This window comes from Bidens hawaiensis, unplaced genomic scaffold (genome assembly GCF_021521415.1).
Source record: "Bidens hawaiensis isolate Kalapana, Puna unplaced genomic scaffold, B.hawaiensis_p1.1 tig00052337_1, whole genome shotgun sequence".
Lineage (NCBI taxonomy): Eukaryota > Viridiplantae > Streptophyta > Magnoliopsida > Asterales > Asteraceae > Bidens > Bidens hawaiensis.
Window position 1 is genome coordinate 29,351 of NW_027499404.1, and position 22,049 is coordinate 51,399.

Sequence of the window (22,049 nt, forward strand, 5' to 3'; positions counted from 1 at the left end):
TCACAAAACATTCCTCTTTTATGTGATCCTTGCTCAAGGATACACACTTTTCAACTAGAGGGTTAGTAGCATTTTCAAACAATGATAACCGTTGACCCATCTTTCTTTTAGACAAACAGTACTGGTGCTCCCCAGGGTGATGAGCTAGGTCGTATAAAACCTTTTTCTAACAATTCATCTAGTTGCTTCTTTAATTCTAACATTTCTGTTGGCGCTAATCGATATGGTGCTTTAGCAACTGGCGCTACTCCTGGTATTATATGAATTCTAAATTCAACTTCACGATCAGGTGGTTGCCCAGGTAAATCTTCTGGAAAGACATCAGGATATTCCGATACTACCGGAATTTCTTTTAGTTCTTTTCCTTTGGCGCTAATGATTACAGAAATCATATATGATACGCCTTGTTTCCTTAGATAGCTTGCCACTTTCATTACTGATATGAACTTCCTAGGCTTGAGCATTTTATCTCCTTGAATGGTAATGATTTTTCCCGTTGGCGTGCGAATTTCAATAGAATTTGTATTACATAGGATTCGAGCATGATTGGCTGCTAACCAATCCATCCCTAATATGACATCGAATCCAGCTAAATTCAATGAGAGTAAATTTGCTTTAAACTTGTGGCCTAGTAAGTTTATGTTTTCTTCTTGAAGTACTTCATGAATATGAGTGGAATTTCCATCTGCCATTTCTACTGTACAAACTTGATTAAGTTTGGTTAATGGTTGATTTAAGGCTTGGCAAAACTTTGTGTTTATAAAACTTTGATATGCTCCGGAATCGAACAATACATTAGCGTAAACGTTATTGATAAGGAAAGTACCCGTAATGACGTCTGGAATCATTGCTGCTTCTTGCGCAGCAAGCTGAAAAGCTCGTGCATTCTTCTTAGGCCCATCTGTGTTCTTTGCTTTGTTGTCAGGTACCTTATCAATTTTGGACATTCTGGACGAATGTGGCCAGGTTCTCCGCAGTTATAGCAAACACGACTTTCTTTTCTTCTACATTCTTCATCCGTATGTCCAGCCATTTTGCAATAATTGCAATACTTAGTTTTCTTAAAAGCGCATCTACCTGAATGCCTTTTTCTGCAAGTTCTACAGAAAGGATGAGCATAGGATTGCCCTGTTCCTTTCTTCCGAAACTCTTGGGTAATCTTCTGGGCTAAATCTTTCTTTTTGTTTTCTTCCTGAATTCGGACTAATCCGTCTGTCAGGGTATTCGCTAACTCAACTGTTTCTTCAATAGTCTGAGGTCTAGCTGACTTAACCAGATCGCGGATTTCACTTACTAATCCCCAAATATAATGAGAAATTAGTACTGATTCTGGCGAAGCCAAAGCCGGTACCATTCTAGCATATTCAAAGAATTTTGTCGTATACTCATGACACTTAACGCTTTCCATCTTGTGCTTTAAGAACATAGTAGCAATCTTTTCTCTTTCATGAGGAGGACAAAATTTCCTTTCTACTATTTCTTTAAATTCTTCTCAGGTCATAGTATAAACTATGTGACTTCCTTTTGATTGGGGAATCGTGTTCCACCATTCCATTGCTTCATTAATGAAGAGGTTAGAGGCATATAATATTTTATCTTCTTCAGTATATTTACTGATTCTTATAATAACTTCTGTCTTTTCTAACCAACGTAGTGCTGATATAGGTCCTTCTTTTCCAGAGAATTCGGTTGGTTTACAAGCCAAGAAATCTTTGTAAGTACAACCATGAACTTTTGACTTTTTGGGTAATGGGTTGCTATTTCCTCCATTCACGCTATGATAGCCTCATTGTTAGACTTACGTTTATTACTCTCGGTCTTATGCCTAATTATAGAAACAGGTTGTCTAATAGCATCAGCAATTAAAGGAATTGCTTCAGTGATTTTCAGAGCTATCATATTTTCAATAGCATTCATATTCAGATGAGTTTCTTGATTATGAATTTCATGATTATGCTCGTTTCCGTGATTGTGCTCATTTACGTGACTATGCACATTTTCGTGATTGTGCTCATTTTCGCGATTGTGCTCATTCGACATCTGAATTTCATATAAGAAAGAAATTATTAATATCGTAATCAAATAATAAGGTAGCAAGATATTAATAACACTAAGCATAAAATAACACATAGGCACAGAATATGTCAAAATCGTCGATCTTTGCGACATTTACTCTTTTTATATATATAAGTCACTATATTTTACATCTACACGCTTTACACACACACACACACACACACACATATATATATATGCGTCACTACACTTTTTTTTACTCAAAAGAAATTACGATAATGAACATATAAATATTATATATATAGCTTTATATATAAGGCTCTCGGTCATAGTACTTCCAGAGTAGGGTCTCCCCGATATTCCACAGTCTATTGGCGGTATCCACCAATTCATCTCCATAGTGACGGAGCTCTGTCGTCATTTCTGGCGTTATGGTGGGGGTAGTTTGCGGTTTCAGCCTGGAATGGTGCATAAGGATTTGACATCATTGTTTGATATTGCCAATCGTTCGTCCACCATTCTTCCATTTAAGCTTGACTGATGATGTCATCAGGGAGCATGGTATTATTTGGATCCTGGGATGATATATTAGGGTTGCTGGAGCTTCTTGCACCTATATCGTTGAATGCTGGTTGGAAGATTTCACATTCATCTAGGCATCTGCCTAGTCTCTCTTGCACTGGTATTGTTGACACGGATGGTGGTAAGGTTGATGGTTCAGGTTAAGTTGGTTGTGATGGTGGTTGAGTTGGTTGTTCAGGTTGTGGTTGAGTTGGTCGTTTAGGTTGTGGGGGTGGTTGTGTGGTTCTTCATTTCTTATTTCTTCTCAACCCCCGTTGCCAGTCTTTCAGCCTTCTTCTTCTTTTAGGCTTTGGTTTTTCTACAGGTTGGGCTTGAAAGATCATGGGTTCAGGTTGTTGTTGACTACATTCTCCTTCTTCTATATTCGTGGAGTTAACGGATGTGTGTTCAAAAGCATCAACTAGCTCACTCATGCTGTTAAATTAAAAATAATAAAACAACGAACTCCAAAAGAAAGTAATAATAATTTTCACGTGTGGTTAAAATCTTATTTTTATGGTTAACACATAAGTTAATGCATGTATTTCCTAACATTATTTTTTTTAAGATTAGGTATTATTAAAATACCCATATTGCTTAAACCAGTGGCTCTGATACCACTTTAGCTGTCACAACCCCCGACCCCTATACCCCAGGAGGGGAGCCGTGAACATAGATTGGTGGTATCGGTGTTTATTAAATTATTTTGCAGCGGAAAATTTCATCAGAACCGTAGTTAGGAAAAAATGATCAGACTTATAAAACCACAATGATTATTATTATTATGATAAATCGGGAATTTAATCCCTTTTGATACAAACATAAGTTTTATAGGGTTAAACCCTAATTTACAAAACACGTTTCTTTATTCTGGTGGCATGCCACTTATTTAAGCTGGAAGCCCGCAGGCATCATTCCTTTGTCTCTAACAAGTCACCTGAAATATGTTTAAAATATTTGATCAGCAAAAAATAATGGTGAGTACATTCATTTGTAAATGACACATTTTACAGTTACAACATTAAGATGTTTTTACACCTGCCTGCTTACAAATTACCGAAAGGTACTTGTCACTCGACCGTATCTATGACTGTGGTCATATTACTTATTGGCTAACACTTGTCCAATAAGTAACGTGTAATAGCCTAGTAGGCAAGCCTTGTATACAAAACCCCACAATACCAGTAGTAACCATCCCGTAAATCTACAAATACTTAATCACTGTAATGTATTTAAAATACTTTAAAAATATATTTGAAAACATTTAGACCATTTGCCATGAGTTTTATAGGTTTTGAAATGATCATGACAATGTCGGAAAATAGTTGTCTCACGCAAATGTGAGTTGTATAAAAACTCGAATGTCTCACCTTGAAAGTTTATAATTGAGTAACACCTCCTGGTATTAAGCACCTAGGATAAACACAATGTAGTATACATAGATTAGTATAAAACCAATAATCATAACGATAATCACGAGAGTAGAAACTTTACACGATGGCACAATGTCATACCTTAACAGGCAGAGCTTTCGGATTCGTGTATATCTCTTTCGTACGGATATCGTTACAATACTCGGGTATTATACCGTTATCTTAATATATAAAAGTATATGTGTGTGAATTCAGAGAGAAATTTAGAGTTTTGGTGCGAGATGTGAATGTCCCGTTGCCCATCTATTTATAGCAAGTTCTGGACCCCATCGCGGTACGCGATGGCCATACGCAACGGGCGTCGCGTATCGCGAAGAATCTTGTAGCTATGTCGAGTCAGCCCTAGGCTTGCTACGTGGAACGCCACGTGGCAAGTGACGTGTCTCGTCTGCGTAGCCTCCATGTAGCGGTACGCGATGGGTAGCTATATCACAGCTCATCGCGTATCGCTACACCGCCATATATTTGGATAATGTTACACGTCATCGCGGTACCCGATGAGGCTAACCCAAACCTGTCGTGTATCGCGATGTGCAAAGTGTGCCATCAAAGCGCCACATTGCGCCCATCGCACTTCGCCCGAGCCCGTGCGCGTTCGGGTGCTTCGCACCCTCCGCTAGGACCACTGGGTGTGATATGTCTTATAAGAACATTAACATAGAAATTTTCTTTCTTATAAAGTGCTTACTAGTTTTATAATCTAGCGATGTGGGACAAGAAACTTACACTTCTATTTATACTAAGGTGGAAGCCTCTTCTTTCCTTTCCTCCACCAATGTGGGATGGAGTTTTCCTTCTTTCATTTCCTTTCTTTTTTCCTTTTTTTTATTTTGTGGTTTGTTACACATGCATGTTTTAATCTTTTACAAATGAACCTTTTTGGAGTAAAAATACCTACTCTAGCAAAAACAAGGTATAATATTTTGATTGCAAATAATTACTTAAGATTTGTATATACCTTCTTTCTACACACAAAGGATAAGACTGCTGAAATTGATACAAATTTCAAAGTGCAAGTTAATTGCAAGTGTTCATTTTCTGTTGGATACATAATTAATTACTCATCATTTTCCCCAAAAATGTATAACATGACTATAATGTTTAATTAACAAGGTAATAAACATTATTTGATAATATACATTAGGGTTTTAACTCAATTCACATTTGGGTTTTCAAGGGAAATTTACGGGCTCAATTGCACTGATTTTCATATTATTTGGGTTTGGGATTATATGTATCTGATTTGAATTTATGGTGTTGATAGGACCGAGCTATGCCGTTTCAGTGGGCAGAAGATATATCCCGGGAGGGGTATTAGATTCATTAGATCAGACTCTCAGGTATATAATGTGATTACATGGTTTTTGTTTTTATATTTAGGCTGTCAATTTTTATGAATTAAATGATTGTTTTTGGTTCAATATAGGTTTTCTTGTTTGCAAATTCCAAATGCAAAAGGTACTTTCATAATAAGTTGAAACCCTCAAAGCTCACATGGACCGCCATGTACCGGAAGCAACACAAGAAGGTCAGTTAGATTTTTTTACAAATTTGGTTTATTTATCAGTTGATTTTGACTTTTTAAGTATTTTATAAGTTAAATGAGTTTAGCTAAATTAGGGGTGTGCATGAAACCAAGCATAAAACTGGTATTGGTTCAAATTATGGTGGTGTTTAGTTGTAAAAAATTGCGGTAATTGTAAAAAATGTTGACCTGTGATTGGAAAAACCGAAATAACTGAACCAAAATAATTGAACCCAAACGAAAAGGATGGTTTAGTTTGTGTTTCGTATAAACCAAGTTTTTGGTTCGGTTTGGATTTGCATGTAACTAAAACCGGACCGGACTGTATGGTTTTTAAAATTTTGTTTTGAATGTGAAGTAATTTATATAAATCTAAAAATATACTGTGACCCAAATATTGTAGCTCAAATGTATGATGACTAATTGATTATTAATCAAAAACCAACAAAAAGATTTAGGTCGAAGTTCATATTATGGGGCTAATTTTTTTGGCTCTGAAAGTTGAAGCCCAATTGATAAAACTGAGAAAACCCAAACCGAAAAAAACTGAAAACCAAATGGTTTTTTGGTTATTTGGTTTGGTTAGGCTTTAAGCCCCAAACCAATCCCAACTGAACCTATGCACATTCTTCAGCTAAACAGTTTGAATTAAAATGATGCGGGTCGGATTATTTGATTTTGAGGTTATTCAATGATAATGCAACTTTTTATTTACTTCATTGAATTAAGTTGGATAATTTTGGTGGTAATATGGTCTTAGTATTCATATTGTTCTAACTTCTTTGTTTGACAACTGTAAATAATTATAAAACATGTGTTTTTGGTATCTCAACCTGGCCAAATATGTTATATTCTGCACTTAAAAAACCACTTTGATTCAAACCAGGCTTGAAGTCACGGGCTATCGTGGGGGCCACATTGTTTATTAGCGTGGAGATAATATGACCAAGTATTTTCCTTCAAATTTTACAGGACAATGCTCAAGAAGCTGTGAGGAAGAGACGCCATGCAACCAAAAAGCCTTATTCTCGGGCAATTGTGGGGGCCACCTTGGAAGTTATCCAGAAGAAACGTAGTGAGAAGCCCGAAGTTCGTGATGCTGCTAGGGGGGCTGCCCTTCGGTAACTTTTTTCATTTCATTATAATTTTTCATGATGGTCTAAAGTATTGAAACTAATTACTTTTATATGCATTTGCCAAATTTTAGTGAAATTAAGGAAAGAATAAAGAAAACGAAGGATGAGAAGAAAGCGAAGAAAGCCGAGGTGGTATCAAAACAAAAAACACAAACTAAGGGCGGAAATGTTCCTAAAGGCAAGGGTCCTAAGCTCGGTGGATGTGGTGGCAAACGTTAAAGTTAATCCTCATTTTTTTTTGTTTATTGTTAATTATGTCAAATCCTCCGAGGGAAACCTGTCTTTTAGACTTTGTAACTTGCTACAAATTTTGTTTTAAAATCAATTTTGAAGTTAATGATGTGAGTGATGATATTGGTTACATGGGTGGGTTAATGAAAGCATATGAAGCCACCAAGATGCCACATTTGGCACTCTGTAATAATTGCGTATGAAAATACACAACGTATATAAATAATTACGTAGAATGAGTAAAATGTATGTGCAAGATTAAACAGTTATACAACATATGTAACTGGTTTGACATTATAATTACTGTGCTAAAACTAGTTTGTTAAACTTTGACCATTTTTAAAAGTCAAACATTGAGCAACAAGCATCATTGTGGTGTGCAGTTTGTGCGGCTCATGCAACCTAAATGCTTTTAGTGCACACGTTCGTTATTGCAAACCCACCACACATCGTCATCATCTTAGCACTCGCATATAAACACACGACACACAAACACTTGTTCATTCACAAGAACTCCAAAAATGGGTGGATTGAAGGCGGTGACAGCTGGTTGGTTACTGGCGGTAACGATGTTTTGGTTGGTGTCAAGGTCAAAAACCTCAGCTACTGTAGACTGTGTTACGGTGACCACACTAATATCAACATGTTCATCATTTGTAACATATGGGTCCCCTGACCCATACCCCGTGTCCCCTTGTTGTGATGCGGTTTCTAGTCTTAATAATTGTTGGTGCATTTTGTGACCGTCGCTATGCAATTCTGACCAGCGGAACGCCACAGGCGAAATTAGCACAACTTCGCCTTAGGCGAAGTTAGAACAACTTCGCCAACGGCGAAGTTGTAACAACTTCTGCCTTAGGCGAAGTTATCACAACTTCGCCTACTGAAGCCCAGGCCCGTGAATGTTTGTCTATATATAGTTGTGTCTTGTTTAGTTTTAGGTATCTAGAAATCAGTGTGTGTTTGAGCAGCTTGTTTATTGAGAGAGAGTAAGAGACTAGAGTCGTGTGAGATGACCCGAGGTAGAGCTCACCTCGGGTCAGTCGTGTTTTTTGTTTTTGTTACGGTATGTAACGTGATTATTTTATATATGAATCTGCAGATTTGTTTATCCCGTTCTAGTATTTGTTTGTGTATTTGATCGTGTACGTGTTTGTGTTATTCGTCTTGTACACCATTAACGAGTCTAGGAGGATTCCGCACTCCTAGACCTCGTGCGGATCTCGTATCGATCGGCGACGTCCCCGGGGGGACCTACAAGTGGTATCAGAGCCTTAGGCTCTTACGCTATGGTTCGAGATCTGCGTTTTGGTGTTTTTGGCACGTTTCTGTGCGTTTCTGGCCGAACAGTTCTTCAGGCGAAGTTATTGTTCATCAGGCGAAGTTGCCGTCACTGTTCGTAGGGTTTCAGCGAAGATATAAGGTCCGGCGAAGTTATGAACAGGCGAAGTTGACTTTAGGCGAAGTTGACTTCTCGGCGAAGTTATAGCCCGGCGAAGTTATAGCCAGGCGATGTTAACTTTCGGCGAAGTTAACGAGATTAAAAAAAAAAGAGTATTTTGGAATTTTCCGTCTGTATGGCCAGGTGTACACGATTATTGTGAGACCGAAGATGTTGTTCCGTCAACGAGTGATCTTGTTATCTTTTGGTTTTACGTGTGAACAAATACGTGTCAACTCTGAGTTGGAGTTGAGGTTGTGAATGGGTTATTGTTTGAAACTGGATAGTGACACATATTCGGGTGTTTGTGGGAAAGGAAATTGTTGTTGTTCGTGGTGACCAACCGAAGAAAGTCAAATTGAACTGAAGGTTTTTCGTCATTACTGGATTGCGGTCAGAGCATATTATTTATGTTATTTTCAAGGCGTTCGAGAATTGGATCCTGAAACGTGATGCTTATTTATTAGAGTGAAGATTCTGGAACAAGTTGGATTTAACCGGGAATTAAAGTGTTTATGTTCCTGATCGTTATCCCTGGTGATTGAAGATGCTTCAGATTTTTTAATGGTCATGTGTTAGATTCTGTCAGGGTGGTTTTGTGATGAAATTGATCACTTGATGTTGAGTAGTTGAAGATTAAACCTTATCGTATGCCGACGAGTTGGTGAAGTTGTGGAGGAAGCCCAACTTCATGTGTTGGTGAAGTCAGATGGACTCAAGTGATTGGTTGAGATGATCTATTGGCACGGGGATGCATGCATTACAAAGACCTCAATCGTTATAGTCGGAGAAGCTTACACTGAAGGGGAGATCTGATATGGAAGACGCTGGGTGATTGGTAGATTTGTGAAGCTACATGACAGTTTCAGACACGGCTGGTTGACTGCAAACAGAAGATCATCAGTTAAGAGGGAGTCTGTTGGTGCATGTTTTGTAACAGATGATCTTTCGTGTTTTGTTAGAATTGAGAGCAACGGTCAAAGGGGAGACTGTTGGTGCATTTTGTGACCGTCGCTATGCAATTCTGACCAGCGGAACGCCACAGGCGAAGTTAGCACAACTTCGCCTTAGGCGAAGTTAGAACAACTTCGCCAACGGCGAAGTTGTAACAACTTCTGCCTTAGGCGAAGTTATCACAACTTCGCCTTAGGCGAAGTTATCACAACTTCGCCTACTGAAGCCCAGGCCCGTGAATGTTTGTCTATATATAGTTGTGTCTTGTTTAGTTTTAGGTATCTAGAAATCAGTGTGTGTTTGAGCAGCTTGTTTATTGAGAGAGAGTAAGAGACTAGAGTCGTGTGAGACGACCCGAGGTAGAGCTCACCTCGGGTCAGTCGTGTTTTCTGTTTTTGTTACGGTATGTAACGTGATTATTTTATATATGAATCTGCAGATGTCTTGAAAGCGTTCTTGGCATCTCAGGGGGAGATGAGCTGTAGGGGAGATGAGTTGAGGACAAAACGAAGAGAAGATCATGACGATGATCCCAATGCACCGGAAGGTGCAGGTGGTGAGCTGCCAAGAACCTCACAAGCTCTTGGGGCTTCCACAGCTGAGGGGGAGTCTACCGATGCATCAAGGAGGTTCCAATGAAGAATATGCCTCAAGATGTTGAAGAATCTAAAATGGTGGTACGTTGACTGCCAGACTGCTGAAGCCGTGATGAACAAGAAGTGCTTAGGGTTTACGACCCGATGCATCTTGTTAATCTATCGCGAGCTGATCTGAAGATGCTCAACGAAAAGAAGATCTTCTACATTCCTGCTTGGAAGGATCAAGCAAGGAAATATCAAAGGGTGGTGTCGGTATGTGTTAGAGAAGGTGCGCACGCGTAAAGCTACAAGATTACAAGACTCAAGCTTTGAAGATCAAGATATGAAGCTACTGCCAAGGGGGAGTCTGTTGGTACATGTATGTCAGTAGTTCATAGTCTAATGTTTGTAATCGAGTCTGTAATGTAATTATGTTTCTAATTATGTAACGAGCGAAGTTGTCAACAAGTTCGCTTAGGCGAACTTGTTGAACAAGCGAAGTTGTTAACAAGTTCGCTCTGGCGAACTTGTTGAACAAGCGAAGTTATGGGCAACTTCGCCTGAGGCGAAGTTGTCGTGTTTATATAACTGTTCACCGTAACAGTTGTAAGTGTTCAAGAGTTCGTGTGAGCGAGTTTCGTGAGGTTAGTTACAGTTGAGTGTTTGCTAGTCAGAGTCTGTAATAGTGACCGCGTGTCACGTGTTCGTGTTATCAATATAACGTGTTTCGGTTATTGCTCGTGTGTTTGATTTATACATATTCTGCACTCGTATCTACCTACGCAGGGATTCCGCACCTGCGAAGATAGCGACATCCAGTGTATGATCCTTCCAGGAACCTACAATTGGTATCAGAGCCATCGGCTCGATTGTGAGGTTCGGGATTTCACGCGGGTGTAGAAAACGTCTCGTTTGACCTTTTCGCGGGACGTGTTTTTATTGGGATTGTGTTTTACTCGTGTTTGACAGTCATTTGCAAGCCATAACATCGATCGGAAACTGCTAGATTGACGAAATCAGATCTGAACAGTTTCCTTGTTCATCGGGCGAAGTTACCGTTCTTCAGGCGAAGTTGCCGTCACTGGAAGTAGGGTTTCGGCGAAGATATAAGGATTAGCGAAGTTAACCACAATTTCGCCTACCTCCTAAGTTCGCCTAAGCGAAGTTATCCTCAACTTCGCTTACCTCCCAAGTTCGCTTACCTCCTAAGTTCGCTCATCCTAAGCGAAGTTATTCTTAACTTCGCCCAGTCAAGCGAATTTAAGGCCCAGCGAAGTTACACTTTCCAGCGAAGTTAACTTTCAAGCGACGTTATTCTTAACTTCGCCTACTGTATTGTTTGCAAGATTTTTTTTAATTTTCGGCTTTTCGGGTTTTCGCAAAATGTCGTCAATTAACATCTCCGATTTACTCAAGATGGAAGTAGAAGCGGGGTCAGCCACTAAGGCCCCGAGGTTGATGAAAGGAACTGACTTCGTGGCATGGAAGGACAGATTCATCCAATACATTAAATATCAGGATGCAAAAATGTGGGTGTGCATCCAGGATGGATATATCCCTCCAACTATGCAATACGAAGGTCGTGATGTGATTAAGAAGTATAGCAAAATGGAGGACGAAGAAAAGAGAATGTATGAGGCCGAGAGCAAGGCCCATGCTGCTATAACAATGGCACTTCCTCAAGAGGTTCTCCATACGTTCCGAAAGTACACTTCTGCGAGAGAGCTTTGGGATGCTCTTGAAAATAGATTCGAGGGGAACGTGGGTATCCGTGCATCAAAGATCAAACTTTTAAAGACCCAGTTCTCCGTTTTCAAATATTTGAAGAACGAATCACTGGATGATATTATCACCAGATACTATCATCTAATGACAGAGCTTAACAATTATTCGATTGCTTACCGAGAAGAAGAGATCGTTGAAAAGCTTCTCGATGCTCTCCCACCGAAGTGGGAAATGTACACCGTTCTTATGAGGGAAGACAGAGACTTTCCTAATTATGATTTGGAAACGGCAGTAAACAAGCTCAGAACTTATGAGCTTAATATGGTTCGAAAAGAAACACCAACAGATCAGATACAAGACCCTGGTATGTATGGTGCAAAAGTTAACTCAGGCTCAAGTTCGAGGCCTGAATCAGCTGCTTATTACTCAAAAGGGGAGTCAGGTTCTGACTCTTCTCATGAAGGAAACGTTTCTGTAAACTTGAACGGTGATGTCTATTTCGTTGCTGGAGGATCAAGTACTTCAAAGCCTCAAGCATCCACAAGTGGTTTCTCTGCAAATGCCTCAAGCAATAATTATTCCAAGATGCCTATGAGTGTAAAATCTGCTGAAGAGCAGTTTGCAGTCTATGCATCATTTATTGCTTCCTACGAAAACTACATCCAGGGGAAGATTGTGGACCCTGCTGTTCTGGATGAGGATTATGACCAGATCGATGCTGATGATCTGGAGGAGATGGATTTGCAATGGCAAATGGCAATGATTGTGAGGCGAGTAAAACGGTTTATGAAGAAAACTGGGAGAAAGTTTGTTGGTGGTAGGCCTGGATTCGACAAATCTAAGGTAAGGTGCTATAATTGTCAGCAATACGGGCACTTTGCCAAAGAATGCTGAAATGAAAGAGTTGAACGTGGACAAGGTCGGCCTACACAACACTCTGGAGTTAATAGAGAGATTAATGCCATGTTGACCAGAGAGGCAGGTGAATACAACTGGAACCTGCATTCAAATGAATCTGGTGAGCAGGCGAACATGGCTGAGGCTGAGGTTGAAGAATGTGAGAAGGTTGATGGAAATGAGAAAGCTACTGAAGAAGAAACCGCTTTCATGGCAGATGACAAGGATAATCGCTCCGAAGTAAGTACTAAGAATATTTGTACTAGTTGTGAGAATTTGTCTGAGCAACTTACAACGATAACTGATCAGTACGTCCGTTTAGATGCTGATTTTAAAACAATTAAAGAAGATCACCATTTTACGAAAGCAAGAGAAAACAGTTATAAAATCAAAATAAAAGCATGTGAAAAAGACATTCAAAGCTTAAAAACAAAACTTGCTGAGAAAATCGAAATAATTGATCTTAGTTATGTAGTTTTAGAGGAAAAGACTAAATTGATTGCTGATCGGGAAAAACAGATTGCTGACCACCAGGTGAAAGTGGTGGAACTGAATCGCAAACTTGAGCAGTTCAGGAATTCCTCGGCAATTCTTGATCACCTCGTTAGTGATCAAGGTACCTCTGCGAAGAGGGGAGGAATTGGTTATCACGAGGTTCCACCACCTTTTAACCACAACTATACTTATAATCCGAGTGTTCAGAAATCTGTTGATTTCGAAGTTCCTCAGACAACTCCAATCAAGATTACAAGTGTAGAACCAAGTGTTAGCTGTGGCGAAACGAGTTCGCCTGTTTCTAGTATTTCTGTTTCGAGTCCAGTCTCATCGGATTCGGATAAGTTGTCCGAATCAGGTAAGACGAAAGAGAAGGTAGTAATACCCACTAGTGGAGATAAAAATAAAACCTCTAAAAAGAGTACTCCACTTAACCCGTACGTCCCACCTTATGTGAGACGAACGGCTGGTAACACTGCCTCTACATCCAAAACAACATTCGACAAGAAAATAGAGAGTAGGTGTTGCTTTAGATGTAACAAATTAGGACATCTAGTTGCAGATTGCCCTCTGAAGCCGAGATTCAGAGGCGTGAAGCCAAATAAAACTGAGCATAAGCATCATTTTGATACTGCAAAAAATGAAAACTTTTCAAAATGCCAAAATGTAACTACTTCAAGTTTTCATAAAAACAAACCTCAGCTTTTCAACCAAACCACAAGATATAACACTTTCAATTCACATAGGTTTGGAAGGCATTACACTCCATCTGCAAGGAGATTTCCTAACAGGACTTACAGGAATTATCCTGATGCTAACTTGAGAAAGCCAGGGTACGGGACGTATCAATCCAAGACCAATTGGTCTTGGGTCCCAAGATTCTAATTCTTTGTTTTTTTGTGCAGGAACAGTTGAACAGGGCTTCCAATAATCCTTGGGTTGTGGACAGCGGCTGTTCCCGGCACGTGACTGGTAACAAGAATTTGTTACAAGATTTAAAACCTGTTCAAGAAGCGAGAGTCAGTTTTGCCAGTGAGAGTGGAGGCAAAATAACAGGAAGGGGTATGGTAACTAACGGGAAGATGACGTTAGAAAATGTGAACTTTATTGAGCTAAACGGGATGATCAATCCCGAGTAACCATGCTTTTCTTTTGTGTCTTAAAAAAAAAAAAAAAAAAAAAAAAAAATCACTATTGCTTAAAATTAGTCGGTTACATCAGTTTGATGGACATATCCACGGATATGTTTTGGTCCTCGTTTCTACTTAGAAAATGAGGGTCGCCATTAACCAGATGACTGAAAGTGACCGGGGCAGTTATGATGTGTTTTCTTTCTGTTGCTGAAAATTAGTCGGTCATACATAGTTAGAAGGACACATACTTGTATGTGGTCGGTCCAGTTGATCCATTGGATCTTCAGGATTGCCGTTTACCTGAAGACTTTGACTTGATCGGGGTGACTGAAGTCAAAATTTTTTAAGGGAAATGAAATTACTTTTCAAGTCTATTACTTCGTATGAAGTAAATGTGCTATGTTTAACAGAAAGTTGATCCAACCTTGGAAAATGATATATATACTGATTGTGTGTGCTTAACTAGTGAAGTTATTAGGCGTAAAAGACTTTAGGACAGTCATTGTATGTCATGATAATTTTTATGGTGCGTAAAAGTGTATGTGATATTAACTTAAATTACTCGATTTTACGTGGAAACTCCTTAAGAGTTTTGAATGTCTTCATGCATTTCTTTCCGAATGATAGGCAGAAAAGCGACTACCCAGTCATACACGAGCCCGCAGGTGTTCTGATTCCCGTGAAGAAAGCATTTCAAGACACCGCAGTGATCCAGATTCGGGACTTGCAGTGGTTTAGTACTCCGAAGTCTATAAGTATGTGTGGATAAAAAAAAAAAAAAAAAATTTATTTTAAGTACTTATGAGTTATTGTAACAATCAAGACTTCTCAATTCTGGAGTAAGAAGAGAACGGGAAGCAGACAACGAGTATCTACAAGTTAATCAGACACTGTGGGTCGAAGTCAATTCGGGGTGACTTGGGTATAGCCAAATACGCTTTGAGAATAGATAGAAGGCTTCATTATCTCTGAGTTGTTGCCCACTTAAATTTTGAGCTAAATTGAACCTTAATCCATATCACAGAAACGATGAAAACCATTTAAGTTATTTACATGCTTACAACCTGTTTCTCTATGTCATAATACGGCTAAACACGGATCTATGTAACAGTCACGTAGTTAGTATGATTCCTGTTAGGAACTTTTCTAAAACGTGGTGTCCCTGACTAGACTGAAATTTGATCCCTTATTTGTTAAATTTTTATAAGTTTTTCCTATTTTTGTAGTTGTATTATTTTTTTAACTGGTTACTAAGAATTGATCATGTCGGGAAAATTATGGATGCCTTGAAGGTGTTCTTGGCATCTCAGGGGGAGATAAGCTGTAGAGGAGATGAGTTGAGGATCAAGCGTAGAGAAGACCGAGACGATGATCCCAATGCACCGGAAGGTGCAGGTGGTGAGCTGCCAAGAACCTCACAAGCTCTTGGGGCTTCCACAGCTGAGGGGGAGTCTACTGATGCATCAAGGAGGTTCCAATGAAGAATATGCCTCAAGATGTTGAAGAATCTAAAATGGTGGTACGTTGACTGCCAGACTGCTGAAGCCGTGATGAACAAGAAGTGCTTAGGGTTTACGACCCGATGCATCTTGTTAATCTATAGCAAGCTGATCTGAAGATGCTCAACGAGAAGAAGATCTTCTACATTCCTTCTTGGAAGGATCAAGCTAGGAAATATCAAGGGGTGGTGTCGGTGTGTGTTAGAGAGGGAGCGCACGCGTAGAGATGCAAGATTACAAGACTCAAGATTTGAAGATCAAGATATGAAGCTACTGCCAAGGGGGAGTCTGTTGGTACATGTGTGTCAGTAGTTCATAGTCTAGCATTTGTAATCGAGTCTGTAATGTAATTATGTTTATGATTATGTTTATGTTTTTGTATGTGCGAAGTTGTCAACAAGTTCGCTCAGGCGAACTTGTTGAACAAGCGAAGTTATAGACAACTTCGCCTGAGGCGAAGTTGTCGTGCTTATTTAAACTGTTCACCGTAACAGTTTAGAGAGACTTAGGGTTAGCCGTTTTGAGCGAGTTTCAGGGTGAGATCATTTCACGTGTTTTAGAGTCTGTAATAGTGACCTCGAGTCACGTGTTCGGTTATCAATATAACGTGTTCGTTCATTGCTCGTGTGTTTGATTTATACATATTCTGCACTCGTATCTACCTACGCAGGGATTCCGCACCTGCGAAGATAGCGACATCCCGTGTACGATCCTTCCAGGAACCTACAATAATCTTGGTGACTCGGAAGAAAACAAACGGTCGTTATGCATGTGCATGATGGGTGTTATTACTACTTATAATCCAAATGCAACCGCCATTGCTACTTTACCCGGGTTCTGTGGTGTTTCGCTCGGGTTTACTATTGACCCGAACACGGATTGCAACTAGTAAGAACAAAGTCACTATTTTTACTAGAATTTGGTGAATGTTTTTGTGACCTTATTTGTTTTTTCTTTGGGTGCAGTGTATGAGCCAGATGACCAGATCAGGTGGTCAAGAAAATAAGACAATGGCTGTAAAAGGAGAAATAAATAGTAGATGACCCGTGACCCGTAGTGGAGTGTTACTTTAGAGATTTCATCTTTTATGTTTGATTGCATCTAATAAAATGTTTCAAGTGCATCTGTTTTTAATGCAATTAATATTACTTTCTTTTGAACCTTTTGGACAAAGTGATTATAAAGTATCCATAACATATAGTAATAATAATCATGAGCTATTTTGAAAAAAATGGTTGATTCCAGTAAATTTTGTTTGCTGTAAATTACACTGGTAATTTTTGTAAAACTTGTTTTTGAAACAAATTTATACTTTCTTAAAACAATCTCCTTCATCAGAACCGGTCTTAATCCGTCACATGACCCGAGCCCAAGATAACTCTAGTTGAACCGAGCTTAAATAAGCCCGAGCCCAAATATCAAGTTTGGCTAATTTAATAAACAAGGTGAGGCCAAGCCAAACTCGAGCTTAGAAACAAGTGGTCATGAGCGGAGACCTAATCGAGCTTCAAGTCTAAACCTACTCTCGAGCTCCATTAGACCTCTTGCCATGCATGACCACAACTCACTAAACATGATATAATGTTATTATTAACCTTCTAATACTACAAAACACCTGATGAACTCTACAAACTTTGTGATCATTTCACCATAGAAAGAGTAACAGATTACTGGTAACTAGAACATAATGCACCTTTCTATTTCTTTAACATCAGAACGTGTTACCTTTTACTATAGTTTTTCCATTAAACATGACCAAATGTCAAAACTGCAAAAACAGAATAAATAAAAATATACACTTTCAAATAACATTATGTAACACCACAAATTAAGTTTTTAATTTATCAAGGTTAACACATCACCATGACCATATATCATAAACACTTGAATCAACAACCTAAAAACAAAACAAACTTCATTTTTGCAAACCAATAACTAGAAGATCAAATCTAGCTTTGAAATCCTCTCTCCGAGAGGGTATCCGAATAGTCCCAAAGCAATCTAGTGGAACCAGATTTCTCAAACTGAACCCTTTGTCTCGGCGCACTATGGGACCGCAGTTTAGCCCGTGACGATTCCGTGTTAGCCATATAATTAGGATAACTCGAGTAATCACCATACACGCTTCGCGAGTATTCACTAAACGGGCTTCGTTTAAGGCTACTTCCGGGCCTGGAAGCAGGAGACCGGGCCCGAGGAGTATTATCAGCAGTTGCAACTGTTTTATCCGCTTCACGGAGGATCATTGAACCCAATGGCAACACTTCACGTGACCCGTGTCTCAAGCTTGGGTTCCACGGTTTTGTTGATGTGGAATGTGAGTCATGGGTCGACTTGCTACTTGGGCTTGGGTTATGACGTGGCTTCCAAGTATCCACTTCAAGAATCTTGTCACTTCTTTCATCATCGGGTCGAAATTGTTTACTGGTCAATGATGTTGATGTATCCTCCATCCAGTTTTCTAACCAGTTTAGCCCTTTTACCCGCTCATGGACAAAAAAGCCCTTCGGGTTATTAGATTTCTGCATTCATAAGATAAAGAATGTGTTATTACTTAATTATAAAATGTGGCAGTTGAAAACTTGAAATGGATATGGGAACTTACGAGATGCGTGTGCGAGTGTGAGTTTGTGGACCTTGTGCTTGAATGTGTTGAGCCCGATAAAGAAGCCCGGCTAGCGCAGGCTCGGGCCTGAACGCGAGCCATGGCTTGCATTCGCCTAAGCATGTCTGCACTTTGTTTTCTCACAACGCGGCCTCTTACGAGCGCTTGAAGCTTCACTAATCCTTTAAGTGCCCTTAGTGCTCTTCTCGCCTACACATGCAACAAAATTAGTAAAAGGTATTATAAAATAATTAGAAAGTTAAAAACCATATAAACAGCTTTTTAGTCGCGATTTTGTTTTAACAAAAAAGAACCAAATAACTTTATTTCAACCATAAGTTGTGTCTCCATCATCTTCTTTACATGCGAACGTTTTTAACAAGTAAACTTTTCATAACTTCTCTATTCTTTTGTTGTTTTTTTACATATGATATCAAACTCCTACAAACACTCTAATTTAAAAAAATTCGAATATCGGATTGCCTCGAGCTGACAGAGTAAATCGAAACTGACCGAGATATTAGTATAATAAAAAAATTACTTTATTTTTCAAAAATTTAGTAATATATAAAAATAAAACCACTTTTCTTTTTTACATACATATAGGAATCTAAACATATATAGGCAAAGTATTTCAAATTACAATACATACACTAAGTTTTTTTTCACCTTTTATTTCCCGCTTGATATTTTAAAGCTTAAATTTTCAGTGTAAATCTAACAAACCGGTCACTTTTCTTATCCATATCATCATCAAAAGCTAACAAAAAAAATATTTACTTTCTAATCATTCATCGTAAAAATAGAAAATAAAATATAAAAATAAAGAAAAACAATTGAGTCCACAAATTCCAAAACCAAAGGACCCATGTGCAAATGTTGGAAAAAACCAAAAAACATTTGTGACCGAAAACCAAATTTAGATATGTTTCAAATTTTAATCAACCAACCACCGCCCATTAAATACACATACACCACCCACCGACGTAAATTCGTAATTCCCACAGGGGCACATAAGTAAATTACCAGATACGCCCGGAACGCCGACTGTATCTTCACCGCCGCCGCCGTCCTCCGCCGCTCCACGTCATAACACGCCCTGCCGCCGGCAGTCAGCCTCACAACCTCCGCCGCCGCATGCGCCGCCGCCAGTGCCGCCTCCGCCACCGCAGCCGTCGCCGCCGCTACCGCAATTGCGTGCTTGTTGGCATCCAATGAAGTTTCCGACAAACTGAATGTCTCATTGGGTTTATGTGAAGCCGAGCGGGTTGAGGATGAATTGGGTCTTTTAGAGCGGAAGAGTGAGCGGATCCATCTGGTTGCTTTACCCATCTACTACTACCATTGCCGGTGAATGGAGAATTGAAGAATATTGGAGTGCGTGTGTGTGTGTGAAATCAAGAGGAGATATTGTGGCGGTAGTTTTGGTTTTGGACCCACGGTGGTGGTTTAAGAGGAATGGAATTTGGACAGATACACAGACGGTGGGTGCCTGAGTGTATTTCATCGATATTATAAAGGTACTGGCTTTTAAACCCGTGTATTACACGAGATTTGTAAAATAATAAAAATAAAAAGACCCATTATTTGACAGATGAATAAAATTATAGATAAAAAAAATAAAATATATAGTACAAACAATAAGAAGTATAGAATCTCAAATTTACAAATTCGATTTTTCTTATATAAAACATTTGCAAAAATTATTTTGACCAATTACCCGTGGATAACTATGATAATGAGATGAGAGATTAAAGAATTAGAAGATAAATTATAACTCATTTCTCGAAATTGTTGTCTCATGACCCATGGATAGGTAGGATAAATAAGAAATTAGAGAATTAGAAATTAAATTATAACCTATTTGGCAAAATTATTTTGACCAATAACCAATGGATAGTTAGGATGAATGAGATGAAAGATTAGAGAATTAGAAAGGAAAACATAACCTATTTGTCAATATGATTTTGCTCCATAACCCATGGATAGGTAGGATGAATGAGAAGAGAAATTAGGCCAAGAATGAATGTGGGATTGTCACATCATTCTCATTATTTTCTTTTATTAGTATAGTTAGATAAATGTGTGTATGTATTTATTTAATCTAAAAATCTAATTTAGAGCATGTGTAGCGCACGAGAGATATAGATAATTAATTTACAAATAAAACAATACATAATGTATATAGAAAAGCGTATTACATCTATGCTTGTATCATTATATATAAATTATAAATTGATTTTATTTATATCACAAAATGATTTTGTCAGAAAAAAGAGCTTAATAAAAAAATAATGTATGTACAAAAACATACTCATGAACACTCCATCTATTAAAAATTTTTGCTCAGTATTATATATGTATAATTGAAAGAAATTTGGTTATGAACCAATTTCAGAGAATATTTCTCATATAATACTCACTCCGTCCCATTATAAGTGTCATGGTTCGAAAAACACAAAGTTCAAGGTAGATTGAATGATTACTTTTCTTGCTTACTAAATGATAATAATGCCCTTGAAAATTGGGTCCATCAATATTGTTTAGTAATGTTAGTTGTGTGTGTTTAAGAGTAAACTTGAAAATTGACTAATATATTTTGAAAGTGGACACTTGTAATGGAAAACAAAAAAGGAAATATTGACACTTTTAATGGGACGGAGAGTAATAGTTTTGAACTACACCATGAAATTTTTTTTGTTAAGTTTGAGGGGCTTCTAGACTTTACCAATTAACACAAAAATAAAAACATTTAGCTCGTTCAATTTTGTGAATGTGTTGCTTCAGTTGAGCATAATTTTGTACGACATGCTTCACATACAACATTTCAATCACTATTCCAGGAAACATCAACGCTGACACAAATGTTTCTATTTTGATAAAAGTTAGAAACATTGATAGGCCTGGAGGTGGCATATCAGAAGTGTTTGTCATTTTTTTATTAAATTTTAAAAGTTATAGGAAAAATACTTAATGTGCAAAATCCCGAATCTTTTGATTATTTCAAAAAATGTCCTTAAAAATAAATTCAAAACTCAATCACAATTACAATATTAACTTTTATTTGTTTTACATTTACAAGTCAAAACTTTGAACCTGTGACAAGTTTGACGATAAATGTGTTTGCATTCTCAAAGTTTTAAAGATATTTAGATTACCCATTTTTTACACGTAACAAATTTAACCAAATGTAGTTAATTTGTACCAAACGATCTATGTAATAACTTTTAACTCGTAACAATTATTTAAGTTAAAAAAAAACTCGGAGTAATCATTGATAAAAAAAAACCAAGAAACAAAAGATGATAAACTTTGTTATATTTGAAAGTGATTGGTATATATTATCCCTACATTTTAATACATATATGTATAGTTTACTAAATTAACCGAAAAAACAAATAGATATATTTAAATCTGATATTTATAATTATAAATTTGTATGACAATGTACAAAAAAAATAGATAAATGGATTTATATATGAAAAATGGATAAACTTTTAAGCATATATTTATAATTTAATGATTAAAAAATTACTTCGTAAATTAAAAGCATATTAGAGTTTTCTTTGTTTTTTTTTATTTACAATATTCAACAATATACATAGTATAACATGTTAATGATAACATTTACAATTATATTATATTTTTAATATTTAACAAACACGGTTTGTTGTTGATTTTTGGATTGCACCAAGTATGTTGTTGTCACAGCCCCCGACCCCTATACCCCGGGAGGGGATCCATGAACATTGATTGGTGGTATCGGTGTTTATTAAATTATTTTGCCGCGGAAAATTTTATCAAAACCGTAGTTAGGAAA

General features: G+C 37.9%; 2 protein-coding genes and 1 pseudogene across 2 annotated transcripts; 2 read left to right on the plus strand and 1 right to left on the minus strand.

Moving 5' to 3' along the window:
• Positions 1 to 5,260: 5,260 nt before the first annotated feature.
• Positions 5,261 to 6,904, plus strand: LOC143599545 (large ribosomal subunit protein eL24-like). The gene is made up of 4 exons (XM_077077470.1): positions 5,261 to 5,350; positions 5,437 to 5,538; positions 6,508 to 6,656; positions 6,743 to 6,904. Exons 2-4 carry the CDS (start codon positions 5,515 to 5,517, stop codon positions 6,888 to 6,890), a joined length of 321 nt encoding a protein of 106 aa, XP_076933585.1. The 5' UTR covers positions 5,261 to 5,350; positions 5,437 to 5,514; the 3' UTR covers positions 6,891 to 6,904.
• A 519-nt stretch (positions 6,905 to 7,423) lies between these two features.
• Positions 7,424 to 16,513, plus strand: LOC143599548 (putative non-specific lipid-transfer protein 14 pseudogene; annotated as a pseudogene).
• Positions 16,514 to 17,406: 893 nt separating this feature from the next.
• On the minus strand, positions 17,407 to 19,669 carry LOC143599546 (protein IQ-DOMAIN 24-like). The gene is made up of 3 exons (XM_077077471.1): positions 19,256 to 19,669; positions 18,230 to 18,439; positions 17,407 to 18,146 (listed from the first exon to the last, which is right to left on the minus strand). The coding sequence occupies exons 1-3, from the start codon at positions 19,559 to 19,561 to the stop codon at positions 17,574 to 17,576; spliced, it is 1,089 nt and encodes a 362-aa protein (XP_076933586.1). The 5' UTR covers positions 19,562 to 19,669; the 3' UTR covers positions 17,407 to 17,573.
• Between the last annotated feature and the right edge of the window lie 2,380 nt (positions 19,670 to 22,049).